This window comes from Eurosta solidaginis, chromosome 2 (genome assembly GCF_040869045.1).
Source record: "Eurosta solidaginis isolate ZX-2024a chromosome 2, ASM4086904v1, whole genome shotgun sequence".
NCBI classification, from domain to species: Eukaryota; Metazoa; Arthropoda; class Insecta; order Diptera; family Tephritidae; genus Eurosta; species Eurosta solidaginis.
Window position 1 is genome coordinate 172,771,370 of NC_090320.1, and position 24,682 is coordinate 172,796,051.

Sequence of the window (24,682 nt, forward strand, 5' to 3'; positions counted from 1 at the left end):
CTAAATATTTCGTCGTCGTCGTTCGTTGGTGGTCCCATTACCGCCTCCAAGATCCTCCACTTGGTCGGGGGTTCCGTGATTGCGTTGGCGTCGTATACCCTCATTCGGAGGGTGATGTGCCGCTGGTATTCGACAAACCGCCGGCCTTGTACCTCTTCGTCGCTTTGGCGTATGGAGAATTCGCCCTGTTGCTTCGTTGGTGGTTCGTCGCCTTCTTCCTCGCTGTCTGAGGAAATGGGAATTGGGGTAGGGTCCCGGACCACGGCACGCTCCTCGGGTTCATATCCGTCTCAGTACTGTTTATCGGGCTCTGGATCTCGTCACCCATGTCGACAAGTGACCCTGGCGACTCGCACTCCGACACCGTCTGGTACCTCTGGCTAAGTATCGGGCCGTCCTCTTTGCCCCTGAGATACCCGAACGTTTCCGTGCCCTGACTGTCGGTCTCGCCGTCGTAGGCAACTTCCTCCTCTTCTAGTGGCACTGGGCCCGTCTTATGGTAGCTACTTTCGCTTTCGTTGTAGGTGGCCTCTTCTCCTGTTGGCACTTGGCTTGCTGGCTTAGGTCCCGCCGGATTCGGGTACGGAGTGAACCGTCCTTAGCATTGTCGCTTTTATTCATGTTTAGAACCTTTTAATCTATTTTCGGCGTTGTGCTTCCTTTTTATAGGAGTCCTCGCGGATTGTCTAACGGTATTACTCCCGGCAGCGCTCATCGTGATTTTCTGTATACGGTGTCTTGTTGTTGTCGGATATTTGAATCTCTTTATGTGCTTTGGTTTTCGCTGCCTGTGTGGTCCTGCTGCTGCGGAATGATGATGTACCAATATACGAATGTAAATTCAAAGTTATACGTATATGTACATTAGGGTATTTTCAAAAAAAATTATGCCGGTAAATTTGAATATTGTAAAATTTGAAAAATGTGGTTTTGCGTGTGTGGGCCCCAAAGCTGGTGGATTTGGGTCCTCACGCTCTCTCCTCACCTGCCGTAATGCGACTTTCTGTCACCATTGTAAAATTCAATTTCTCGTAGCGGTCAATGCTTACGTTATTTATAGGGTAATCTCTCGCGTTCTGGGTCTTGTTCTAAAATGAAATGTTATGCAGAATTCGGTCACCAAGTTATAGCATTGGCTGGCTGTATGGTTGGCGTAGTTCATCGCCGTCAGGATCCCGTTGTCTAGGGTTGGGGCTTGCGCTCGTGGTGTGTGCCACCCACTCCGGTCTTCATCTACCACCTGTTGGTTGTTGATTATGTCTGCGCGTTCGATTCCGAAATCATTTGCACCTGAATTGGCGAGTGCTAGTGAACCACACTTCGCTACCGTGTTGTAATCCGTCTGATCTTCTTCCGTGACCTGGACTGTTTGCGATGTTGACGCGCGTGGCATTGCTCTTACTACGGCCAGTTGCTCTGTGTGTTCCTCGGTGGATATCTCGGTGGAATGTTGGTTCGGGGTTCTACTACACGATGCTGATGATGGTGCGTGTTGTGTTGTTGCTATCGTCGTCGGTCGTCTCGTTTGTTCCCCGATGGGAACTTCGGTGAAGCCTCCATTCGGGGCTTGGCGGGGCGCTTTTGACTTACCACGTTCGCGGGGTGAACGTATTCTTCTTTCTGTTTCTGGACTCGCTTCTTCTTCGACTGTCGCTTGATGGTTTTACTAGTACCAAGTCGCCCACCGCCGGTTGCCATTGTCTCCTACGTAAATTATAATGCCTTGCCTGCTCCGCTGATGCCTGCTGTTGTCTACGACGTGCCATCTGATATACCTCTCGCATTTTCGCCATCTTTTCACTGAGAGCCACCTTCTCCTCGCCTGTGCCAAATGTTTGCTCATCATAGAGGGCGTTGGGGATCCTCGGTTCCCTACCCTGTACCACGAATGCTGGACTGTAGCCTGTTGACTCGCATACGCTCGTATTCAGTGCTAGTATCATCTCTGGCAACAACTCATCCCATGTCTTATGCTCCTTCCTAATGAATTGTGCTATCATCCTCTTGATGTTACGATTCGCTCTCTCCGTCGGGTTTCTTGCGGTGTGTATGATGCCGTTAGCTGGTGCTTTATGCCAGCTTCTTGTAAAAACCTCTTGAAATTCCTGCTTGTAAACTGTGCTCCATTGTCTGTGATTAGAATTTTTGGTGCTCCAAATCAAGCCAAAATCCTCTCTCTCATTCCCCTGATCACATTCTTCGTCGTCGCCTTCCGTATTGCTATGATCTCTACCCATTTCGAGAATTTATCCACGAAAACTAATGCCATCGTATTACCATGCTTCAAACGAGAGAGTGGTCCAACGAAATCTGCTCAGACGGTAGCAAAAGATTCATCTGAAATCTGCGTGAGCACCTTACCTTCAGCTTGTTGCTGGCTGGGTTTGTAGACTTGGCATGCGTGGCATTGTTGCACGTACTTCCGTACGTCCCTGAACATCCCAGGCCAGTAATACCGCATCATTGCACGCGCAATGGATTTCCGTATCCCCATGTGCCCTGCGCTTGGTGTGTCGTGAATCTCGTTAAGGACTCTTCGCCTCTCCAATGTCGGCACGCAAAACTTCCATGGTACCGCATCCTCACCATCCATTTGACTTCCAATTCGTCTGTATAGTCTTCCTTCCTCTATGACGTATTCGGGAAACTTCTCTGGTGTCCTTGTTACTTCAGCCATCTTTGACGTGCACCACTTGCAACTCAAACTTTCTTCATGTGTCGTAAGGCTACCCAGCCGTTCCTCCAGTGGCTGCCTCGACAGTGCATCTGCGACCACGTTCATCTTGCCCTTTCTATACTGCACGTCGAACGAATACTGCTGTAACTCGAGCGCCCATCTAGCGATCCGGCCTGACGGATTTTCGATCGCGTTCAACCATTTCAAACATTTCTTCAACATTGACGGCAGTGTGTGCGCGACTTGCGAAAAGTCGGGTACGAAGCTCCGGTACCAAGAAACTATCCCAAGAAATCGTTTAGCTCTCGTATGTTGTGTGGTGGTGTCAGCTCCTTGATAGCCGCAACTTTGTCGGGATCCGTGTGTATTCCTTCCTCGCTGACGACGTGTCTTAGATATTTCAAACTTTTCTTAAAAAACTCACATTTCTCTGAGTTGATCTTCAGATTCGCCCTCCGTAGCTGCCGAAGTACTTCTCCTAGGTGCTTTATGTGCTCTTCCAAAGTTGTGCTGGTGATGATGATATCATCCAGGTAGGCAAACGCATTTGGTTCCAACTCTGGGCCAATAACACGGTCCAGTGCTCGCTGAAACGTAGCCGGAGCGGAAAGTAGACCGAAGGGCATCACTTTCCATTGATACAACCCTCGGCCGGGCACGGTGAATACTGTATACTGCTTGCTATCTTCTTCCATCGGGATTTGCCAATAACCATTTTTGAGGTCCAGACTGCTGATATAACGCGCGCTACGTAGCCTATATAAGATATGCTGTATTCTTGGGAGTGGGTACGCATCTGGCACTGAGCGAGCGTTGAGCTACCGGTAGTCAACGCAGAGTCTCCATTTGCCGTTCTTCTTCCGGGCAAGAACTATTGGTGCACTGTGAGATGGTTCGATGCAACCCTTCTCTATCAGATCGTCTACCTCCTTGTTTATGATCTCCTGCATCTTTGGGTTCTTAGGGAAATACCGCTGTTTGATTGGGCGGTCATCTCGCATCACTGTCTTATGCGTGGCAATGTTGGATACTCCTGTCATCTCTTCGAAAATCTGTAATTCACGCTTTAGAAACGTACTCACCGCAACGTCACTCCTCACGTCTTTCTCGATAATTGCGCTACCTTCGTCCTCCATCATGATGGTACACGTCACCATATCCTGCGCTCTCTCTTCTGCTCGTAACGTCATTGTTTCGTTGCCACACCTCAGCTCAAATTTAGCCTTTGCCAGGTAGTCTGTCCCGATTACCACGCTGTCGATTAACCCAGGCAGAACTAACAACTCACTCTGATGCACTTGATCCCCCAGTTTTACCTCTGCGTTCACTGCCATGTTGCGCTGCCATCGCCCATCACTACTCGTGTTTGTATCTTCTTGAACCTCCGTGCGTCTATTTTCGCCGCTGTCTTCTCGCTGATGAAACTTCGTGTCGCCCCCGTATCTACTGACGCCATGACTTCTTCTCCATCTAGGGTTACTGCAGCCATGATTCGCCATTGGGTCTGCCTAAATGTGCTTACTGAGTACGAGGTTGGGTTTGTTGAGACGCCACCCCTCGATACCAATGGGGTCTCTGCCCGTTTCCCTGCTGTCCACGACAGCAGTCACGCGTTAGTATACCCACTCGGCCACACTGCCAGCAGAAATCCCTTCGTTCGTTTCGACACCCATGTGCGTAGTGTCCGCTTTCTCCGCATCGCCTGCATGCGTTCCGTGGATCGATATGCCCTTGGTGTGGTATCGTCGCATGCTCTGGCGTGCTCGCTTGTCGTTGCGCCTCCGTTCTCCGATCTCCTTGCTTCTCGTCTTCGTGTATATATTGATAATGCTCGGTTGGCCGTCGCGGCACAAAAGGTTTCGCCGCCGGCCTCAGCGGTTCTTTCTCCGGTATGATGTTCTCGTAGTCCTCGGCCATGCTTACCAGTTCCTCTAAGCTGGTGAACTCGCTCCGTTTGATGTAAAGCTTGTACTCTCGTCGACAATTTCTGTAAATCCGGTTCAGCTTCTGTTCGCCGTTGTAGTCAGCGTGGCGCATGAGTGCCTGTAACGATAAAACGTAATCTTTAAACTGCTCACCTGCGCGCTGCGTACGCTGACAGATCTCGTCATCTAGCTTCTCGAAATACCTCGAGCTCAGGAAATATTTTAGAAAGTCCTTCTTGAAGGCTTCCCACTCTTGCCACTGCCTGTTGTTGTTCCGGTACCACACTAAGGCCTTGTCCTTCAGCAACTCAGGTAACGCTCGTGGGATGGAATCGCGACCAACTTCGTAACTGTCGGCCAGCTCCTCCACCCGTTCAATAAAACATAGCGGGTCCTTACCACCGTCATATTTCAGACCCCACTTACGTACTCGATCCATTATATTTGTATGTGATGCTGGTTGGCACATCGCGTATGGCGGTGTTCGTGACCCCTCTTCGTGCCTGGTTGTTTCGTTGACATTTTCCTGTGTGTTGCCGCCTGGCGATGTTTGCTCGGCGTTTTCTATCGGAGTTGGTGGTCTTACCGTGATTACTGGTCGGACGTGCTGTAGGGCTAATTCTGTGAATCGTTCCTGGAATATTGTGTCTTTCGTCTGGATGAAGCCAGCCTGCTAGGCGCTTGCTTAGCTCTTCCACCGTTCCGCTGTCTTCCAGCCCAAACTCGGATGCGTATTTAAGAAGTTCCTCACGATTGAGGTAATACACCCAAGTTACCTTCACCATGCCTGCTAGTTGTTTTGCTTTCTCTCCGTGCCTTTCCTATGGATGTTTTGTATCTCGCAATCCTCTGTGGTTTGTGTCTCGAAATCCTCTGTGTGGTTATCCTTGTGTTGTTACTTGTTTACGATGAGTCTATGTATTCAGAGTGCCTGCTCGGGCGCCATTTGTGACGGACTTTTCCTTGCGCCAGGATATGCTCAGTCCGTCCAGGATCCCTGTGGGAATAGAGAAGAATCCCTATCGTCTCCTATTAAAGAGAAAGATCCCGTTTGTTGTTAAAAAAACGTTATAAATTCTTTATTCCAAAATATCCAAACTACCCTTAAAGCTATGGCGACGGAGGTGGGAAACCACCGTCCGTTCTACGCCGATGGGGTTGGGAAAACCCCCACCGGGACTACGCTTAAACTAAAAATCTCAGACTACTCGTAAAGAAAGCGGAGGTGGAGAACCACCACTTCCTCCCAGTCGGTGGAGTTGGTAAAACCCCCACCGAATATATAGCTTAAGAATACCCTGCTCTTCCTGAAGGTTGCGGAGGTGGAAAAACCACCACAATCCCTCTAACTATGGGGTTGGAAAAACCCCCAAAGTTGCTAAAATAAAGAACTCGTGAGATGGAAAAATCCCAGGAGTCCCATTCACCGCTAAACAAGGCGTTAGCAGGCTACTATACCTAGCTGGCTACTACTTCAATTCGCGAAATTTGTCGCCCTTTTATACTTGTCCACGCGCAGGTGGACAATTATCCTGCAACAATAAATTTTACTTGTTATATGTATTAACTTAAGGTATCTTACATTTAACTGTATTATTCTACCCATATATCGCATTATAAGTATTTATCTCTAAATTGCGTATGTAATAATTCCTCTTCTACTGCCTCCCCCCCCTAACATGTGAGTTCGTTGGTACGCATCTCCAGTTAGCTAGCATAGTTACTTTTGATTTCCCGCTGCTGCCTGCTTATTGGGTCTTGTTGTTGTCAACGAGTTGGTTGCCCTTCGTAGGTAACTTGTGTCTAGTACCCACGCTGTGTTGTTGGTATGCTAACGTGACGTCTTCCTAGTACATTGTATTTTTTCCGTTTCCTCTTTGTGAGATGTCCGCCCTGACGGTTCGCTTCAATGCCTGCTGTGCTTGGTCGCAATGGCTTGGTATACGTATGTTTGTACGTTTTTGGTGTTCTTGCAATGGGAGCTTATGTGTGTTGCTTATTGCATTGCTGTATTCCCAGCGTTATTTAGAATTCCAGCCGGTTATGGGATATCTGTGAAAATTATAATGTTCAACCAAAATATTTACCGTATGCGGGCAGAGACAATTATTTAAACGAAGAAATTAGATGTTGTCATGAATGTTTATACATATGTATATTAGGGTGATTCAAAAATGATTATTTTGTATGTGTAAATTTAATTTATATAATTCAGTTTTGTTAGTTTTACATGCAATATGTATAAATTCATTGTAATTCAAGTAGGATTTATACATGTTTTAATAAGTTTTGATAAATATTTGTAGATTCGAATGTGTGGACTCCAAAGCCGGTGGATTTGGGTCCTCACAGAGTCCAGAAACTTTTCCTGAAGATGAGAGCCATGGCTCCTGTATCAGGGCCACATCAAACGAACCCTTCTCAAAAGTCAGGAGGAGATCGCTAGATGCCGCTTTACTGTGTTGGAGATTCATCTGTAAGGTTCGCAGCGCTATTGAGATGTTTTTGTCCACTTCCAACATCTCCGCCACTTCACCCTTGTCTTTTCTGCTACTTTCAGATCCTCGGCGTCCTTTCTTACCCCTCCTGCCGTTGGGATATTGGGGGTTTTCTGAAGGTTCACAGCTTCATTGACATACTTGTGCACCTCTTTCCCTGCACCTTAAGGCGCATAAAATTACTACATGCACCCCATGACATTTTCCTAAGCTGTGAGTGCAACCGATCCTCCGATTCCTTATTAATTTGGAGCCATTCTAAAGATGCGTTATTGGTGCAGGTCAACAGTTTTACCACATTGTGGCATCCAGCTGTTTTGAAGGCTGGTAGCGGTCTGTTCGGTTCATTATGCATAATTTTTATTATGATAAATCACCTCCCCTTATATACTACACCCTTCGGTTGACATCTGCCCATTGGGGACGCTGCAACCTAGTAGTGCCACAGTTAGGGATTGCTTCATAACTTCGTTAATTTTCTTTTCGATGAAAACCACTAGCTCCCTTTAGTATCATCGAGTAAGCTGGAGTCTGATCGTTATCTCCCTTTAGCTTATTAAAATTTGTATTTTTGTTTTTGTTTCATCGGCCTATTGATAAAGGATTCAGGTTCGATTCGAGTTCAAGGCCAGAACAATAATTTTTTTTTTTTAATGACTTGTTTTTTTTTAATTTTTCTATAATTGAAAAATTTTATTTTGTTTTTGGAATAGTAAGTAGAAAATTTTTCATGCAACCTGCCATAGATGCGCAGAAAGATCCATTTCGAAGGGTGCTAAGCCTTCATCATCAGTACGCTTTAGGCACGCTGCGCTAACCATTTAGCTATACAGCGGTGGTTTATTTGACTGATAAATTGCTACTTCTATTCCCTTTACCAACTATATTTAATCAGCGTTGCGCCATCTGTTGTAAGACACTGATAATGTTGGATTTGTTTATTGTCAATTACTTTGTTTGACATTCCCAGGTGCTCTTGGTTTATTAACAATTGTTTTTGTTTTATCGGCCTATTGATAAAGGATTGAGGTTCGATTGGAGCTCAAGGCCAGAACAATAATTTTTGTTTTATGATTTTTGTTTTGTTTTTGGAATAGTAAGTATACAATTTTTCAGACAACCTGCCATAGCTGCGCAAATAGATCCATTTCGAAAGGTGCTAAGCCTTCATCATCAGTACGCTGAAAAATGTTCTACTTACTATTCCAAAAACAAAATAAAAATTTTCAATTATAGAAAAACTAAACAAAACAATAATCATTAAAAAAAAACAAAATTATTGTTCTGGTCTTGAGCTCGAATCGAACCTGAATCCTTTATCAATAGGCCGATAAAACAAAAGCAATTTTTAATAAACCAAGAGCACCTGGAAATGTCAAACCAAGTAATAGACAATAAACAAATCCAACATTATCAGTGTCTTGCAACAGATGGCGCAACGCTGATTAAATATGGTTGGTAAAAAAGAATAGAAGTAGCAATTTAGCAGTCAAACAAACCACCGCGCAGCGTGCCTAAAGCGTACTGCTGATGAAGGCTTAGAATCCTTCGAAATGGATCTATCTGCGCAGCAATGGCAGGTTGTCTGAAACATTTTCTACTTACTATTCCAAAAACAAAATAAAATTTTTCAATTTTAGAAAAATTAAAAAAAAAAAACAATAATGAAAAAAAAATTATTGTTCTGGCCTTCAGCTCGAATCGAACCTGAGTCATTTGTATTTTTGTTTCTGAATCAGTTATTGCTTTCCTCTTTCTATATTACAGCTTTTGAGGTACATGGCTTTCCAGTACTTATATTTCCTTCTCCGATCCGCTTGCCAGATTTTGATGTCTGGTTCCTGTCATTCTAGCTAGTTCGCCTCCTGGTTCTGGGATTGATGCATTTGCCCTCCCCCTTCTGCCTCTTAAAAGCAGCCTTGTCTGGTTCAGCTGATCGCTACCTCTTGCCTCTCGGAGCTTCTTCCCCTTCGATGCGGCTAGTAGACCGCTCCTTTAACGATCGCACTGTTGCACACTATCATCGCTATCCACGTCCGAGTAATCGCTAATAGCGATTTCCTCCGGCTTGCGACGCCATCGCCTTTTCCTTCTCATCCTTACTTTGTCTTAAAGTTTTTTAGTTCACCTGCTACACACCGTACGCAACAACAGCGCTTCTTCTTGTGGTAAGGCCGCAATTACTTATCGAGGCTGCCCGAAAATACGTCCTGGGTGCAAATCATCCAATAGCAACGGTTCGCCAAACACCCTGGATTAGGCAGTTGGCAGTTATTGTGAACGATATCCCACCGCCCTCCTACTAAGCAAAATAGCGAAGATGCATGCCCTAAACCGCTCAGCCCCTTAGTCGGGCACTTTGTAGTTCGGCTAGGTCCTCACACCAACGACAAGGTTTCTGCTATAGTGAGAAGCGTTTTTTTTTTTTGCTTTTCTTAGATATGATTACAGTTTAAACTTGCCACTTGATCCGTTTGCATATAATTATACTGCTCATCTTATTTTAAGCGATGAAAGTGGCAGTGTTTAACTCTGTTGAGCTCTATCTGGAGTTCGATTTCATATGAAAAGACGAATACGTTCTAATTTTAGTTGTGGATTTTTTGACAGAGAGCTTATCACAAATTCTGTCCAAAACTACAACTAAAGAACTTATTTTATTTTGACTATGACTATGCGCCTATAAGTTTAACCCTTCATATGAAACTTACTTCAAGTTAAAAGTATAACGTGCCGTTGTGCACGTGGGATAAATTGCTGCAAGTTTTGTTTTGTTGACATGGGGAAAACCAAATACAACATATAAATATTTTTGATTATAATTTATCTTAAGCTCTATAAGAAATGATAAAACCTTGTCAGCGTATCTGCTAATAATTTTCATCTATTACATTCGCGTTTAATAACAGACGATCTCGTAAGCTGCAGAATACACAGCAGAAGAATCCTTTACCAATTGGAGGCTTACCTGTAAATTGTTGTGGGCCAACAGGATCTCCAGGACCTTTAGGCTCTATAACCACATTATCCGCATTCAATAATCACAAAGTAAGTACAACTACTGTTATAATACATTGAAGTAAATATCTTTGCACATGCACCTTTTATAGGATACAGACAAGATTTGATAATTTGAAATTGACACAACAGCCAAGGCATTTCCTTAGTGAATGATTTAAAAAATATGACCCCCAAAACTGTAAATGGGGTATGGTCTGTGATTATCCAAGTGTTCAAAATCCGTTTGAAGGAAAAATCGCGAGTGCTATGTCCAAATTAGATCCACAGCAGTTCCGCGCAGAGGGATTTGAAACACACTGATTTTTGATAAGTTCAACTCAGGATTTGTGCATAAAAATTGTATATACAATGCACACACATTTGCATGCGCGTTATTCGAGGCATCACTAACATGGTCTGTGAGCTAAATTTTTTTTATTGCGCACACCAGCAGAAAAATTGTAAAACGTGCTGAACATGAGTCCGCAAATGTGAAATATTACAACAAAAAAAAAATTTGTGAATAAGGAAAAGGCGAGCTGTACTAATTAGGTTAAATGGTATTTATTTTTTTTACAAACAAAAATATTTCTTGCTTGTATATTTAATGGTTTGTTTGTTCAATTTTACTTACTTTTGAAGAATTCATTGGCTTAACACCGGCTTATAATAATTGATATTCAGTTATTATTTTTATTTATAAGGGAAGAACTGAATCACGTTTCATTAACAACCGAGGCTCTGGCGACACCGAACTCCTCATAGATTTAGGGGGTGGGAGGGCCGTATGGCCTAGAAGGTCGCATGTGGTCATAATAAATCGTTTCCGAGGTGGTCGGGCTGGGTACCGGAACGTACCCGATATGCATCCGGCGAAGTACCATCAACATGGATAACGCGGATTTCGGGGAGTGTGCTTATCGCTACAACAACAACAATAACAGGTACTCACCCCTTCTTATCAAATATTTCACAACCTCGGGAAACCTTATGCTGGTAGTAGATTCTTGTAAAGTTATTGGTGGCGTGTTCTAGGATGTGTACGTTCAAATTAATCAAAACTCCAAATTTTTTTATGGCAAATGAAATAAAGATTGGCGCATGAAATAAAGTAGTCAAACGAATTAAAAGATGTTCCGGCCGGGGAGGCTTGAAAATAACAGGCATTCGATCACTGTAGTTTTAGGCTCAGTTTTATTTCCTGTACAATTAAAATGTTAAGATATATAAATACAAAATAATGAAAATAAACTTACGTTTGGTTTTGCCTCCAATCTAACTCGCCGCTAAAATGCGTTTTAAAAGAACACGATGAAATTCAAATTTTCACAAGGCGAAGAGAGCTGCCAGATGGGCTAAATTTATAAGTTTGTTTCCATTTAACAGGATAATAGGTACAAACATAAGAACAGGGTAGTACAAAACATATGTAAGTGACAAACTAAACTCTGTTTTAACGATTCTCGCCAACACAAAGTTAAGTTTATCTTTTTTATATAAAGTATTCTGCTAGTGGCTAATACTGTGTATTTTATTTCTACATAAAAGTATGGTAAAACCTACTCCCATCGTAGTACAAAGGCAGTTAATAACCAATCCTCTAAAATATGCATGCTGACCTTGTCAGAATAAAGGAAAACAGGTGATAACACCTGAATATTCGTTTCATTGCGAAACGTGCGTTTACATTTGCTTACGTGTTTTTTACGTTTCTTTCATGTTGCTCTTCCAACTAGGGTGGAATCTTACGGCCGAAGGGATAAATTCATACAAGAAAGCTAACCATTAATTACCGATTAGGAGTTAAGAACGAAAATGAAGATAATCTAGGAATATTTAAACTTGGTCTTAACCCTTGTTTGGAGAGTATGCATACATTTTGAAAAGTTATCATAGAATTTATTGACTGGATTCAAGTGGCGTGTTCTAGGCCAACGTTTCTGCAATCGAATCATTTGCCCTTGTCGTGTCGTTTCCGCCCGACTCACCCACTAACTACACTACCCAAATTCAGGCACTAAACCCCAGCGGGTTAGGGGGTTAGAATATATCCGTGGTAGGTATGCCTGTTGTAAGATACGACTTAAATACCAAATGAATTCAAGGGGTTGTGTAGCGCAACCCTCCCAAGGGGTTTCCAGCGCAATATATAGCTTCTCCAACCCAATTGTCAACCTCACCTATCCGTGGCGAATCGCCTTTCATTAACAACCGAGGCTCTTGCGACACCGAACTCCTCATAGATTTAGGGGGTGGGAGAGCCGTATGGCCTAGAAGGTCGCATGTGGTCATAATAAATCGTTTCCGAGATGGTCGGGCTTGGTACCGGAACGTACCCGATCTGCATCCGGCGAAGTACCATCAACATGGATAACTCTCCCCGCGGCTTTCGGGGAGTGTCCTTATCGCTACAACAACAACAATAACAGGTACTCACCCCTTCTTATCAAATATTTCACAACCTCGGGAAACCTTATGCTGGTAGTAGATTCTTGTCAAGTTATTGGCGGCATGTTATAGGATGTGTACGTTCAAATTAATCCAAACTCCAAATTTTTTATGGCAAATGAAATAAAGATTGACGCATGAAATAAAGTTGTTAAACGAATTAAAAGATGTTCCGGCCGGGGAGGCTTGAAAATAACAGGCATTCGATCACTGTAGTTTTAGGCTCAGTTTTATTTCCTGTACAATTAAAATGTTAAAATATATAAATACAAAATAATGAAAATAAACTTACGTTTGGTTCACAGTGTACCTATACAAGTGTGTCAACTAAGCGATAAACGTCAAAACTACAAACAGCCTCGCTCACCTGATGCAAATCTCAGGTCTAGAGTTGCATTTTTGGTACGTAAGAGTACTTCAAGCTGAGTTGCAGTTCATAGTTTAATAAAACTTTGTAGTATTTACAGTTGAAATAGTTGCATATATTTCCACGGAAATATAAATAATAGAAAACTCTTAGGCTCCAACAATGCGGAAACATACGGACATAGCAATATTTATTAATGATTCCAATTTGGAGAGCGCCATTGAAGACACAATTGATCAGGTACATCAGTGTTATCACTTTTATTTCTATCGAATCTATCTAAATCTCGTACAGGTAAAGGAAAGAGGAGAAAATGTTGAAATGAACTTGATTACGAGAATTGTAGAAGAAGATACACATGCTGATCAAGAAGTAGATAACCAAGAGGATACAGAAAACAGCATTACGCAAAGTTTTGAAAAAATCGATCTGGAGAGTTTGAGGTGGAGGAACACTAGCCTACCCGTATGCGACACTTTTTGGAAAGAAGAAATAATTTCGCGAGAAGTAAAAGATCCAATAAAATATTTCAGCGAGTTCTTCGATGATGAATTTATAAATGAGATTTGCAGCGAAACAAATCTTTATTCGATTCAAACGAAAGGTGTAGTCCTAAACTGTTTACCATTCGAAATCAGACGATTCTTTGGCATATTTCTTTATTTAGGAGTAATTCAAGTTCCAAATTTACGAATGGCTTGGACTCCAAATTTCAGATTATCAGCTGTTGCAGATTCTTTAACAAGAGTGCGCTTTGAGAAAATCAAGGAATCTTTTCACATAAATGATAATACTCAACAGCCGGAACTTGGATCACCTAATTACGACAAACTCTATAAAATACGTCCATTGCTTGATAAAATTAAAGACAAATGTAACAAAATAGATCAGGAGGAGTACCAAAGCATTGATGAACAGATGATCAAATATAAAGGACGTCACAATCTAAAACAATATCTCCCAATGAAGCCCAATCAGTGGGGTTTTAAAATGTTCACAAGAGCTGGAGTTTCAGGTATCGTATATGATTTTGCTCTCTATGTAGGAGAAGGAACGTGCCCATCTTTCGAATTAGGAATCTCCTCAGATATTGTGCTGCACTTAGCTTCTAATGTTCCACAAAACAAAAACTATAATTTATTTTTCGATAATTGGTTTACCTCCATAAGTTTGATGATTGCGTTAAAAGAAAAAGGTATTTTAGCAGCAGGAACAATTCGAAGCAATCGAATGAAAAACTGTAACCTTGTGAATGAAAAAGAGCTTTTGAAGAAAGGTCGGGGAACGTACGATTTTAAATTTGAGGCAGTACATAATTTAGTTGCCTGCCGCTGGTATGACAACAAGAGCGTTCAGCTAGTCTCAAACTACATAGCTGATCCAGTTTCAGAATGCAGACGCTGGTGTCGCAAGGAAAAAAAGTATATAAATATACCTAGGCCTGCTATTGTGGAGTGTTATAACAAGCATATGGGAGGCGTAGACCCAGCTGACATGTTAGATTTATATAAAATCAATCACCGTTCTAAAAAATGGTATATGCGTATTGTATACTGGTGCCTCAACAAAGCTATTGTCAATAGCTGGCTGTTGTATAGAAGAGATCTGAAGAATCAAGAAGGAATAACGAAACATATATCCTTGTTAAATTTCCAATTAACGATAGCAAACGAGCTCCTACACGCGTCTGAAAATACGTTAGTAAACCAACGCAAACGAGGTCGTCCGTCGACAACCCTTTCAAGTATGGAATAAGATTCACCAAAATCAGCTTCTCGAATACCATCTAATGTTTCGAATACTGGATCACCAAGTCCATCATCTTCAGCAACACGATCATACGTATCGAAACCTCCAAAATCAATGCGTCTAGCTGGAGACCGCCATTGGCTGGAATGGGAAACAAAAGGAAGGTGCCGATTATGCCAAACCGGCATTATAATATCAAAATGTTAGGTACACTTGTGTTATGACCCACAAAGAAATTGTTTTATTTCATACCACACATAAAATGTAATAAAAATTAATAAAAATTATATAAAGTTCAAAATTCGGTTTTATTCTAAAATGTACCACCATGGCGCAATGTTGCTTATAAACAGCATCTTATAACGGTAATTCCAAAAGGGATAGATACTTGAAATTGATACCAGTTCATATTCAAAGCTCAACAAATAACCCTATATATTAAACATATTTTTAATCGCGGCCACTTTAATTATGACATCAAAGGGTTAAAATTAGATTCAAAAAAGTCAAGAAAAACTTAACAAAATATAAAGCGCTATACGTGTAACATTGTCGTTTTTTCATATAAAAATGCTGTTACCAGGTTATTGTATTACACAAATATAATGAACTTGTGTACAGAAATTAAGAAATCATAGAAAATATTTTACCGATATACTTTGTTGTTGTGTTAAACACTTTTTCACAATAATATGACGTTTTCTATGCTTTTTACACTTATAGGAGTAACCTCATGTAATAAATTAAATTTTGAATGAAAATCAATAACTCTGAACTGGACAATTTTCGTCATGAAGAAAACTAAAATGCTGTGTAACAGGAGCAACACTTTTGTGGCTACATAAAACCTGTTTCAATCTTTTACTTCCCTGCACAGAACCCTAATTGACCGTTTTCAACCGAAACAACAATGGCAACCCAGATTTTCCCGTTATGCTCACTTAAGCGAGTGACTGTCAGAAAGAAGTCAACACACTTGTACTTTTACACTATGGTTTGGTTTTGCCTCCAATCTAGCTCGCCGCTCAAATGCGTTTTAAAAGAACACGATGAAATGCAAATTTTCACAAGGCGAAGAGAGCTGCCAGATGGGCTAAATTTATAAGCTCGTTTCCATTTAACAGGGTAATAGGTACAAACTTAAGAACAGGGTAGTAGAAAACATATGTAAGTGACAAACTAAACTCTGCTTTAACGATTCTCGCCAACACAAAGTTGAGTTTATCTTTTTTATATAAAATATTCTGCTAGTGGCTAAAACTGTGTATTTTATTTCTACATAAAAGTATGGTAAAACCTACTCCCATCGTAGTACAAAGGCAGTTAATAAACAATCATCTAAAATATGCATGCTGACCTTGTCAGAATAAAGGAAAACAGGTGATAACACCTGAATATTCGTTTCATTGCGAAACGTGCGTTTACGTTTGCTTACGTGTTTTTTACGTTTCTTTCATGTTGCTCTTCCAACTAGGGTGGAATCTGACGGCCGAAAGGATAAATTCATACAAGAAAGCTAACCATTAATTACCGATTAGGAGTTAAGAACGAAAATAAAGATAATCTAGGAATATTTAAACTTGGTCTTAATCCTTGTTCGGAGAGTATGCATACATTTTGAAAAGTTATCATAGAATTTATCGACTGGATTTAAGGGGCTGTGTAGCGCAACCCTTCAGGTTACCAGCGCAATATAAAGCTTCCCCAAACCGAATTGTCAACCTCACCTATCCGCGGCGAATCCTGTTTCACTAACAGACGAGGCTCTGGCGACCCCAAGCTCCTCATGGAACTTGGGGGTGGGGAGGGAGGGGATGGCCTGAAGGTTTAATGTGGCCACATAAATCGTTCCCGAGATGGTCGGGCTAGCACCTTAATGGTGCTGTGGTACCGGAGCATACCGGATCTGTATCCGGCAAAGGACCATTACATCGATAACACTCCCAAAGCCTTCGGGGAGCAACCTTATCGCTACAACAACAACAACAACAACTGGAAAAACACGCGGATCTATACCTAAACATGGGATGATATCAATAACTAAAATCATTGTTATCCCGACTTCAGCAGTTATTGCATGAAATCACAGTTACATTAACATGTTTTTTGACTGACTACGCTCATGCTTTTGCTATTAAAGCTATGGAATTCTCATGCTGTCATATTTTAAATAGTTACAAATGATTTATAGTATTTCAGGATGATCATGGTTATCACGCGTATAATCTTCGTTTTGAGACCAAGAAATGGGTACAAGGTTTTTGAAATCAATAATTTTAAAACCTCAAAAAATTATTTTTAGTCAATTTATATTAACTACTAGTTTCATATCCTTTCAACTTCATACTTGATTGTGAGATCTTATGAGGTTATACACCGGTCAACTATAACTGTTATCAATTATTATTTTTTGTTATTGGATAAACATTGGAAAGCAACCAACATTTACAGGCTATTCCATAGTCCTATTTCAGAGGCTTCCATATATAAAAATAATACATCGGAGCATTTGCTCCAAATCTTTTATGCTATTGTTATAATTTATCTACTCGGAAGAAACCACAAAAGAACAGCTTTTCAACATTCATTTAGCTATTTTTGGCTCACTGAAGGAAGCGTAAGTAGGCAAACATCTTTATAACAGCTTCCTGAAACTTAAATGTATATATTTTGCTATTTGCAAATGCTCAATTAATTTTTTGTTTTTCTTACTTTAAATCATTTGATAAGTTGGAAATATTTATATTAAAACACTCATACTGATAACTTACTTACTTATTTACTTAATTGGCGCTTAACCGTCTAAACGGTTATGGCCGTCCAACAAGGCGCGCCAGTCGTTCCTTCGCTCCGCCAACCGGCGCCAATTGGTCACACCAAGGCAGTTTAAATCGTTTTCCACCTGGTCCTTCCAACGGAGTGGGGGCCGCCCTCTACCTCTGCTTCCATAGGCGGGTTCCGATAGGAACACTTTCTTGGCCGGAGCATCATCTTTCATTCGCATAACATGGCCTAGCCAGCGCAGCCGCTGCGTTTTAATTCGCTGGACTATGTTGATGTCTGCGTATAGCTCGTACAGCTCATCATTAAATCTTCTTCGGTACTCGCCATCGCCAACGCGTAGAGGTCCATAAATCTTTCGAAGAACTTTTCTCTCGAACACTCCCAAAGCCGCTTCATCTGCTGTTGTCATGGTCCATGCTTCTGCCCCATATAGCAGGACGGGTACGATAAGTGACTTGTAGAGTATGATTTTCGTTCGCCGAGAGAGGACTTTACTTTTCAATTGCCTACCTAGTCCAAAGTAGCATTTATTGGCAAGATTGATTCTTCGCTGGATTTCAGTGCTGATGTTGTTGCTAGTGTTGATGCTGGTTCCCATTACTGATAACTATATTTATAAAAAGACCTTATAATTTAAATTCCAAATGTTACCAGTAACCAAATATGCTTTAAAAAAGATTGTCATATCTACTAACTAGAAATTTTGTGCTCCTGATACACATAAATGAAAATTTGAGCATAACAAGGTAAATTTCTGCACTCCTTATATTTTGACCATCATCAACTATGCCGGAATGAAAAATACACTATGTTACACATTTTTACCATGCACAAAACGTATTAGGAGCGCAAAATTTCTAGAAAGTGATTATGAAAAATTTCAAATGAAATATTCGGTTAATGGTAACCGAATATGTGGCAAAACTCGACTAGTCGCAGCAAAGCGAGTAGTCGATTAATCGCTGCTAGGCGATTCGTCGAATATCGATATTCGGTTAAAAACATTGCAAACCGTTACAACCGGTTAGTCGGTTAACCGACTAGTCGAATAAGTCGACTTTTTTCAAGAGCCCTACTTGCTACCATTTCGACCCGATGATCACAAATTTCTGCAAATATATTTTATTACAGATCCAGATACACAAGCATCTACGCGGTGTTTAAGTGTTGCACAGCCAATTGATAGAGATTTTATTAGATCTCTCCAAGATATGTTACATTCTCATAATTGCTACATACAGTCTTTCAAAACTGCGATTGAGAGCTTTCCAGCAGTTACTCCTAACTTCAATGTCGTAATCCATGCAAATAAAATTCCTGTTGGAGAACACAGAGGACGATACAATGACATAAGATATATTGCATTCCATAGTCGTGATGATAATTTGGAATTTCAGAGTTACACAGATCTTATGACAGCTTACAATATCCTTTGATGCTATGTCGTGGAGAAAAGGGTTATGCGATTAATGTTTCTCAAGTCGGTTAACCGACTAGTCGAATAAGGCGACTTGTTTCAAGAGCCCTACTTCCTACCACTTCAACCGGTGATCACAAATTTCTGCAAATATATTTTATTGCAGATCCATATACACAAGCATCTACGCGGTGTTCAAGTGTTGCACAGCCAATTGATAGAGATTTTATTAGATCTATCCAAGATATGTTACATTCTCATAATTGCTACATACAGTATTTCAAAACTGCGATTGAGAGTGTTCCAGCAGATACTCCTGACTTCAAGTCGTAATCCATGCAAATAAAGTTCCTGTTGGAGAACACAGAGGGCGACACAATGACAGAGATATTGTATTCCGTAGTCGTGATGATAATTTGCAATTTCAGAGTTACACAGATCATATGACAGCTTACAATATCCTTTGATGCTATGTCGTGGAGAAAATGGTTATGCGATTAAGGTTTCTCAAGTTAACCCAATCGGTGGTACACCTCTGCGTAAAACAGTGTCATGTATGAACAACTATTGCTACCGTATAATGACAAGAGATAACAATTTTAACACTTTGCTTAGATAAGGAATGGTAACAACCCAATACTTGGTAGATCAGTATGCCAAAATTTAATCAGAGAGATTGGCCTACATCCGTAATAATCAAAATAAATTTAGAGCCTAAAATTACGTTCATCTTCAGGATGCTTTACCGCAACGGCATTGGGCAGTTGGTTATACTACCTTCATCATTCACAGGTGGACCTCGATACTTACACGATAAATCGCAAGACGCCATGATTTACGTCAGAAATTACGGCAAACCTAATTTATTGTAACGAATTTACTTACAACTCCTTTTATTTGCAACCCTCTGCTAAGTTCGAATCACTAAACTGTTGAATAAATAGCTCCAATATTTAATAATTCAAAATAGCCTTTATTAAATTACTTCACAATAACACTCAAACTTTTCACCGAATAGCTTGCTTAATAAACAAACTGACCGATAGCTCAAATGAAACTCCTCTTCGCCTCTACTGTCGCGCCTTTTATACTTTTTGATTTCTCATTGCATACTTCCAGGCTTTTCCATTCCAGAACTTACTAGTTAGTTTCAGCTACAAAATCGCCAGCCAGAACTACGTTTATAACTTCTCATTTGAGTAATACTTGCACAAATTGTTGCCCTCTCTTGTGAACAATTCAGATAAGATATATGCATGTGTTTGTGCATTGCTTCTCCGCTGCTCGTATACGTACATATGTGTAGACGCAATTATTGATTCGTTTATATAGATACATAATGATTGATCTGTGGATGTGCATGATATCACTGTTTAGCATCGGCTTAGAGATGGCAGCAGCCCTTAGTTTTGCTAATATTCGCAACACTGCCCTCCACCTAAGTCTGATCGTCCCGAGCAGACAAATCTCCCTATCTAAACGTTGCCAGCCTTTCCAAATGGACCACTTTCATTTCGGTTCGTGGTTTACCGATGGTTTGTATGCGGTACACTACATCGTTGAACCGTTTTACAACTTTGTATGGGCCTTCCCAATTACACTGCAATTTCGGGGACAAACCTTTTTTACGTTGTGGGTTGTATAACAGCACCAAATCTCCTTCCTGAAAACTTTCCGAATTAATTGCTTTATCGTATCTGGCTTTCATCTTGTCACTCATAACCTTTGTTCGTTGCTTTTTCAGATCATGTATTTCTCTTAGCTCTTCTTCCAAATCACTAGTGGATTTCTTGACATTTCTCTCCACATTGGCATCTATCCCAAACTTCAAATCAGCTGGCAGTCTAAGGTCATTGCCAAAAATTACTTTTGCAGGGATTTGGCCCGTTGTCTCATGCACTGCTGATCGGTAAGCCATCAAGAGTAATGGTATGCGGGTATCCCACTCTTTATGGTACTTTTCTACTACTTTCCTTAAGTGCTCCTCCAATGTTCTATTGAATCGTTCTACCATACCATCGGATTGAGGATGCAATGCAGTTGTCCGTGTTTTTCGAATGCCCAATGATTTACACATTTTCTGGAACACAGCTGATTCGAAATTCCTGCCTTGGTCAGAATGTAACTCCATTGGTACACCATACCTTGCAACCCAATTGTTTATAATACTTCTGCTACTGTTTCCGCTTCTTGATTTGGGATTGGGTATACCTCTGACCATTTGCTGAAATAATCCATAACTACCAGTACATATTTGTTTCCGCCGTTGCTAGTAGGAAATGGACCGGCGACATCCATAGCGATCCTTTCAAATGGCGCACCTGAGTTATATTGCTTCATCTGGCCATGACTTCGGGTTCTGGGCCCTTTCGCTCTGCTGCAAACCTCGCAGTTCGCAATCCACTCAGTGACCGACTGACGACAACCAACCCAATAGAATCTCTGTTTAATCTTCTCGAGCGTCTTCGTGATTCCAAGATGGCCTCCGCTTGGACCATTATGAAGCTCGCTGAGCACGTCAGGAATCCTCTTTCTGGGAACAACTATCAGTTTCGTCTTGCATTTACCATCCTCACTCTCCCACACTCGATGAAGGCAACCGGATATCAATTCTAAGCTGGTCCACTGTGCCCAAATTGACTTCCCAATGGGACTCTCTGCTGACATCTCTTCTCTGTTTGGTCTTTCATTTCGTTCGAGCCCTTGCATAACACGTGACAGATCTGTATCTTCTATCTGACATTTTCTTAGCTGTTCCTTGTCCCATTCATCTGTACATGTTATAGTCATTAGCCGGACATCTATAATGTCTTCTTTAGCTTCTGCCTTTGAGTAGTGCTTGCATTCCAAACTACATGGTCTTCGTGATGTTGCATCAGCATTTCCATGAGTACCACCTTCCGATGCTTAATGGAAAAGTCATAGCTTTGTAGTCGCTCGATCCACCGTGCCAATTTTCCTTCCGGATTAGGGACTGCAGAAGCCATTTCAACGCTGTGTGATCTGTCCTGACGCGGAATCGCTGGCCGTAGAGTTATTTGTGGAAATGTTTAATGCACGCTACCAATGTCAACAGCTCTCTCCGTGTAACGCAATAATTCCTCTCTGGTTTTCCAATCGAACGGCTGTAATATGCAACTACCTTCTCCTGTCCATCGACCAGTTGTGATAAAACGCCTATAGCATATCCACTCGCATCTGTATCTAGAATAAATTTTGCTCCTGGAATCGGATATGCTAACATTGGGGCAGTGCACAAACGCTCCTTCAATGTTTGGAAAGCCACTTCTTGCTCCTTCTTCCATTCAAAAGCTTTATATACTGTAAATTGCCAAAGACCATCACCGATACTGAAGGCTGTTTTCTCTTTATCTTCCTCCTTCACCTCAACTTGCCATCTTTCAAGTCCAGTGTGGAAAACCATTCCGTACCAGAAAGCGAGTCTAGAGTGTCGTCCATTCTTGGCAATGGGTAGCTATCCTTTTTCGTAATGTCATTCAACTTCCTGTAGTCCACGCAAAACCTCATTTTTCCACCCTTCTTCTTTACAAGTACTACCGGTGAGCTCCATGGACTAGCTGATGGTTCGACAACACCGCTGTCGCTCATTTCTTGTATGATTTGACTCACAACTTCCTGCTTCGCCAGTGGAACACTACGTGGTGCTTGACGGATCGGCCTCGCATCTCCAGGTTCAATTTGATGTTTCAAAACATTGGTGCGGCCTGGTCAAATATGTTCGCGTATTTTAGGAGCAGTTGTTTTGCCTTACTCTGATAGGCTTCCTCTAGCCCTTGCGTCCATGCCGTGATGTCATTTGAAAGATCAGTATTACTAGATGAAACATGTTCCTGGAGCTGTTCACAGTTAATAACTACTTCGGCCTCTTGGCGTCTTCCCAAAATAGCTCCTTTGGTCAAATCGAATGATGACTTGAACTCATTGAGTACTCTTACCGGAATACGTCCATCTTTTGTCATAGCCAGGGTTTTTCCTACAAGTATGTTCGGTGTTGATTTGTTTGCTGCTTCGACAACCCACAATCTCCATCAACCTTTACCCAGATGACTGCTTCTGATTTTGGTGGTATTTGCTGACTCTCTTCCACCAGCACTCGTTTACTGCTGTAGCCTCTCTCGTAGCCGAAATTAAGTGGTACATCCATGTTCTTATATCGCGATCGGTCGATTCAGAAGTCCACTCCAATTATGATTTCGTCAACAATCTCTGCCACTATAAAATTGTGTACTACCGTGACGTTCCCAATTGCGACTTCAATGATACTTCTCCTAGAACCGTGCTGCTGGCCCACTTAGTCCCAGGCGCCATTTGTCTGTAAGCGATCCTGGTCTGCCCGGTGGTGGTAGTGCAGGTTGCCTTACTCCGTTATGCCTTCTGTTGGGCCTCCACTCTTCCTGGTTTTGTTTGGTGTCGTTCTCTTTCTGGGACCTATCGCTGCTGCCTTGTGAGCTGCTTCCAGAATCATGATTCGACGGTGCTCGCCCATGCTTACTCGGCTCTCTAGAGGGCCTGCTAGGATGGTTGTTGCCACCTTCTCTCGTATGTGTAGAGGTACCGTCGGAGCTACGTTTAGTTGCTGTACCTCTTTCCTCGGGAGGCCCGCAATGCTCTATGGTGGTACTGGGCCCTCCATGGTTCGCGGGTTTATTGCTCGACGCCTGTCCCTCCTGCTCCGCTTTCTTGATTTGCCCGCGCTGCTCACCAGTGGCCGAGATGCCTCTGGGGATCGCGGGTTTCGTCGTCTTTTGCTTATTATGCTCTTCTGGCCTGCGTTGCTTTCCTTGGGTATCTGTGTTGCCCTTTGGGTTCGCGGGTTTAAGAGCCGGTTCTCTGCGCACTCCAGCGCTGGTGGAGGGAGATTCGTCGTACCTCATATGCTCTAAGAAGAGCATTGCCTCCTCTCTCGAGAGGCTCTCCAGGAATTGCCTGGAGTACTTGCGTGGCCTGCTACTGCTTTGCCCGCTGCTCTTCTTGGAGCCCGTTTTCTTTGTTTCGTTGCTGTTGTTGTTTGGTTTTTTGTTTTTTTGGTTTTGGTTTTTGTCTTTCTTTATTTTTGTCGTACGACAACATGCTTGACGTGGCAAGCGTAGTTGTCAAATTGTTTATCTGGGGAACTGGGTTGGTCCGCCGCGGCAGAGCCCCTTGACGAGGTAAGGCCATGATTACTCCCCAAGGTGGCCCGGTGTTGGGGAAGCGCCCTTATAATACAGTCGGTGTTGTGGACCTCCTGGCTGAAACCAGTCCAATGGGCACGGAGACGCATGACACCCTGGATTAGGAGGTGACAGTTCCTGGTTACTGATAGCATTCGACCACATCTGTCAGGTGAGCGCGGTTGCGCCGCTCCCATCTGACCAATTAGTATCGAATGCGATCGGCATAAGCCCCTGCACCGCTACAAGGTTACTGTCTTCGCAGGAGATCGGAATGCAGTTAGACAATGAACATTTATAAATATAAATATTTCCGCTTACCTAACGGAAATCTGATTGGTTGCCCTTCAAAGCATTTCCAAGCGTTGGAAGTCATGGGAAAACGAAACAAGTAAGGCGGAGTTAGAAACTCAATTTATGTCACCAAAAATTGTATAAATAGATTAAGATTTTGAATAAAGAAAAAAGATTGAATATAAACATCAAACATATGATGACTTTTTCTTTCTCTTAAAAACATTCCAGCAACTTACATCTGTAGGTAGCCTAGAGATCTGCTTTCGAGCCTTATTTAACCCTTTTGCAACGACCATCAGGTCACCACATGGCGATCCTGCGATCGTGAACGATCCTGAGGACCAAA

The 24,682-nt window shown here is 42.0% G+C and overlaps 1 protein-coding gene across 5 annotated transcripts in view; it reads left to right on the forward strand.

Annotated features, from left to right (window-relative positions):
• haf (leucine-rich repeat and fibronectin type-III domain-containing protein hattifattener) overlaps nt 1-24,682 on the forward strand; it is a 589,440-nt gene that overhangs the window by 295,885 nt on the left and 268,873 nt on the right. For all 5 annotated transcript variants that reach the window (XR_010949699.1, XM_067766431.1, XM_067766435.1 and 2 more), the window contains one exon: nt 10,010-10,148. Coding sequence is in view for 4 of the 5 variants with exons in the window: in XM_067766431.1 (XP_067622532.1) it covers nt 10,010-10,148 (139 nt within the window). In the remaining variant the exon portion in view is untranslated. The remainder of the gene's footprint in view (nt 1-10,009; nt 10,149-24,682) is intronic.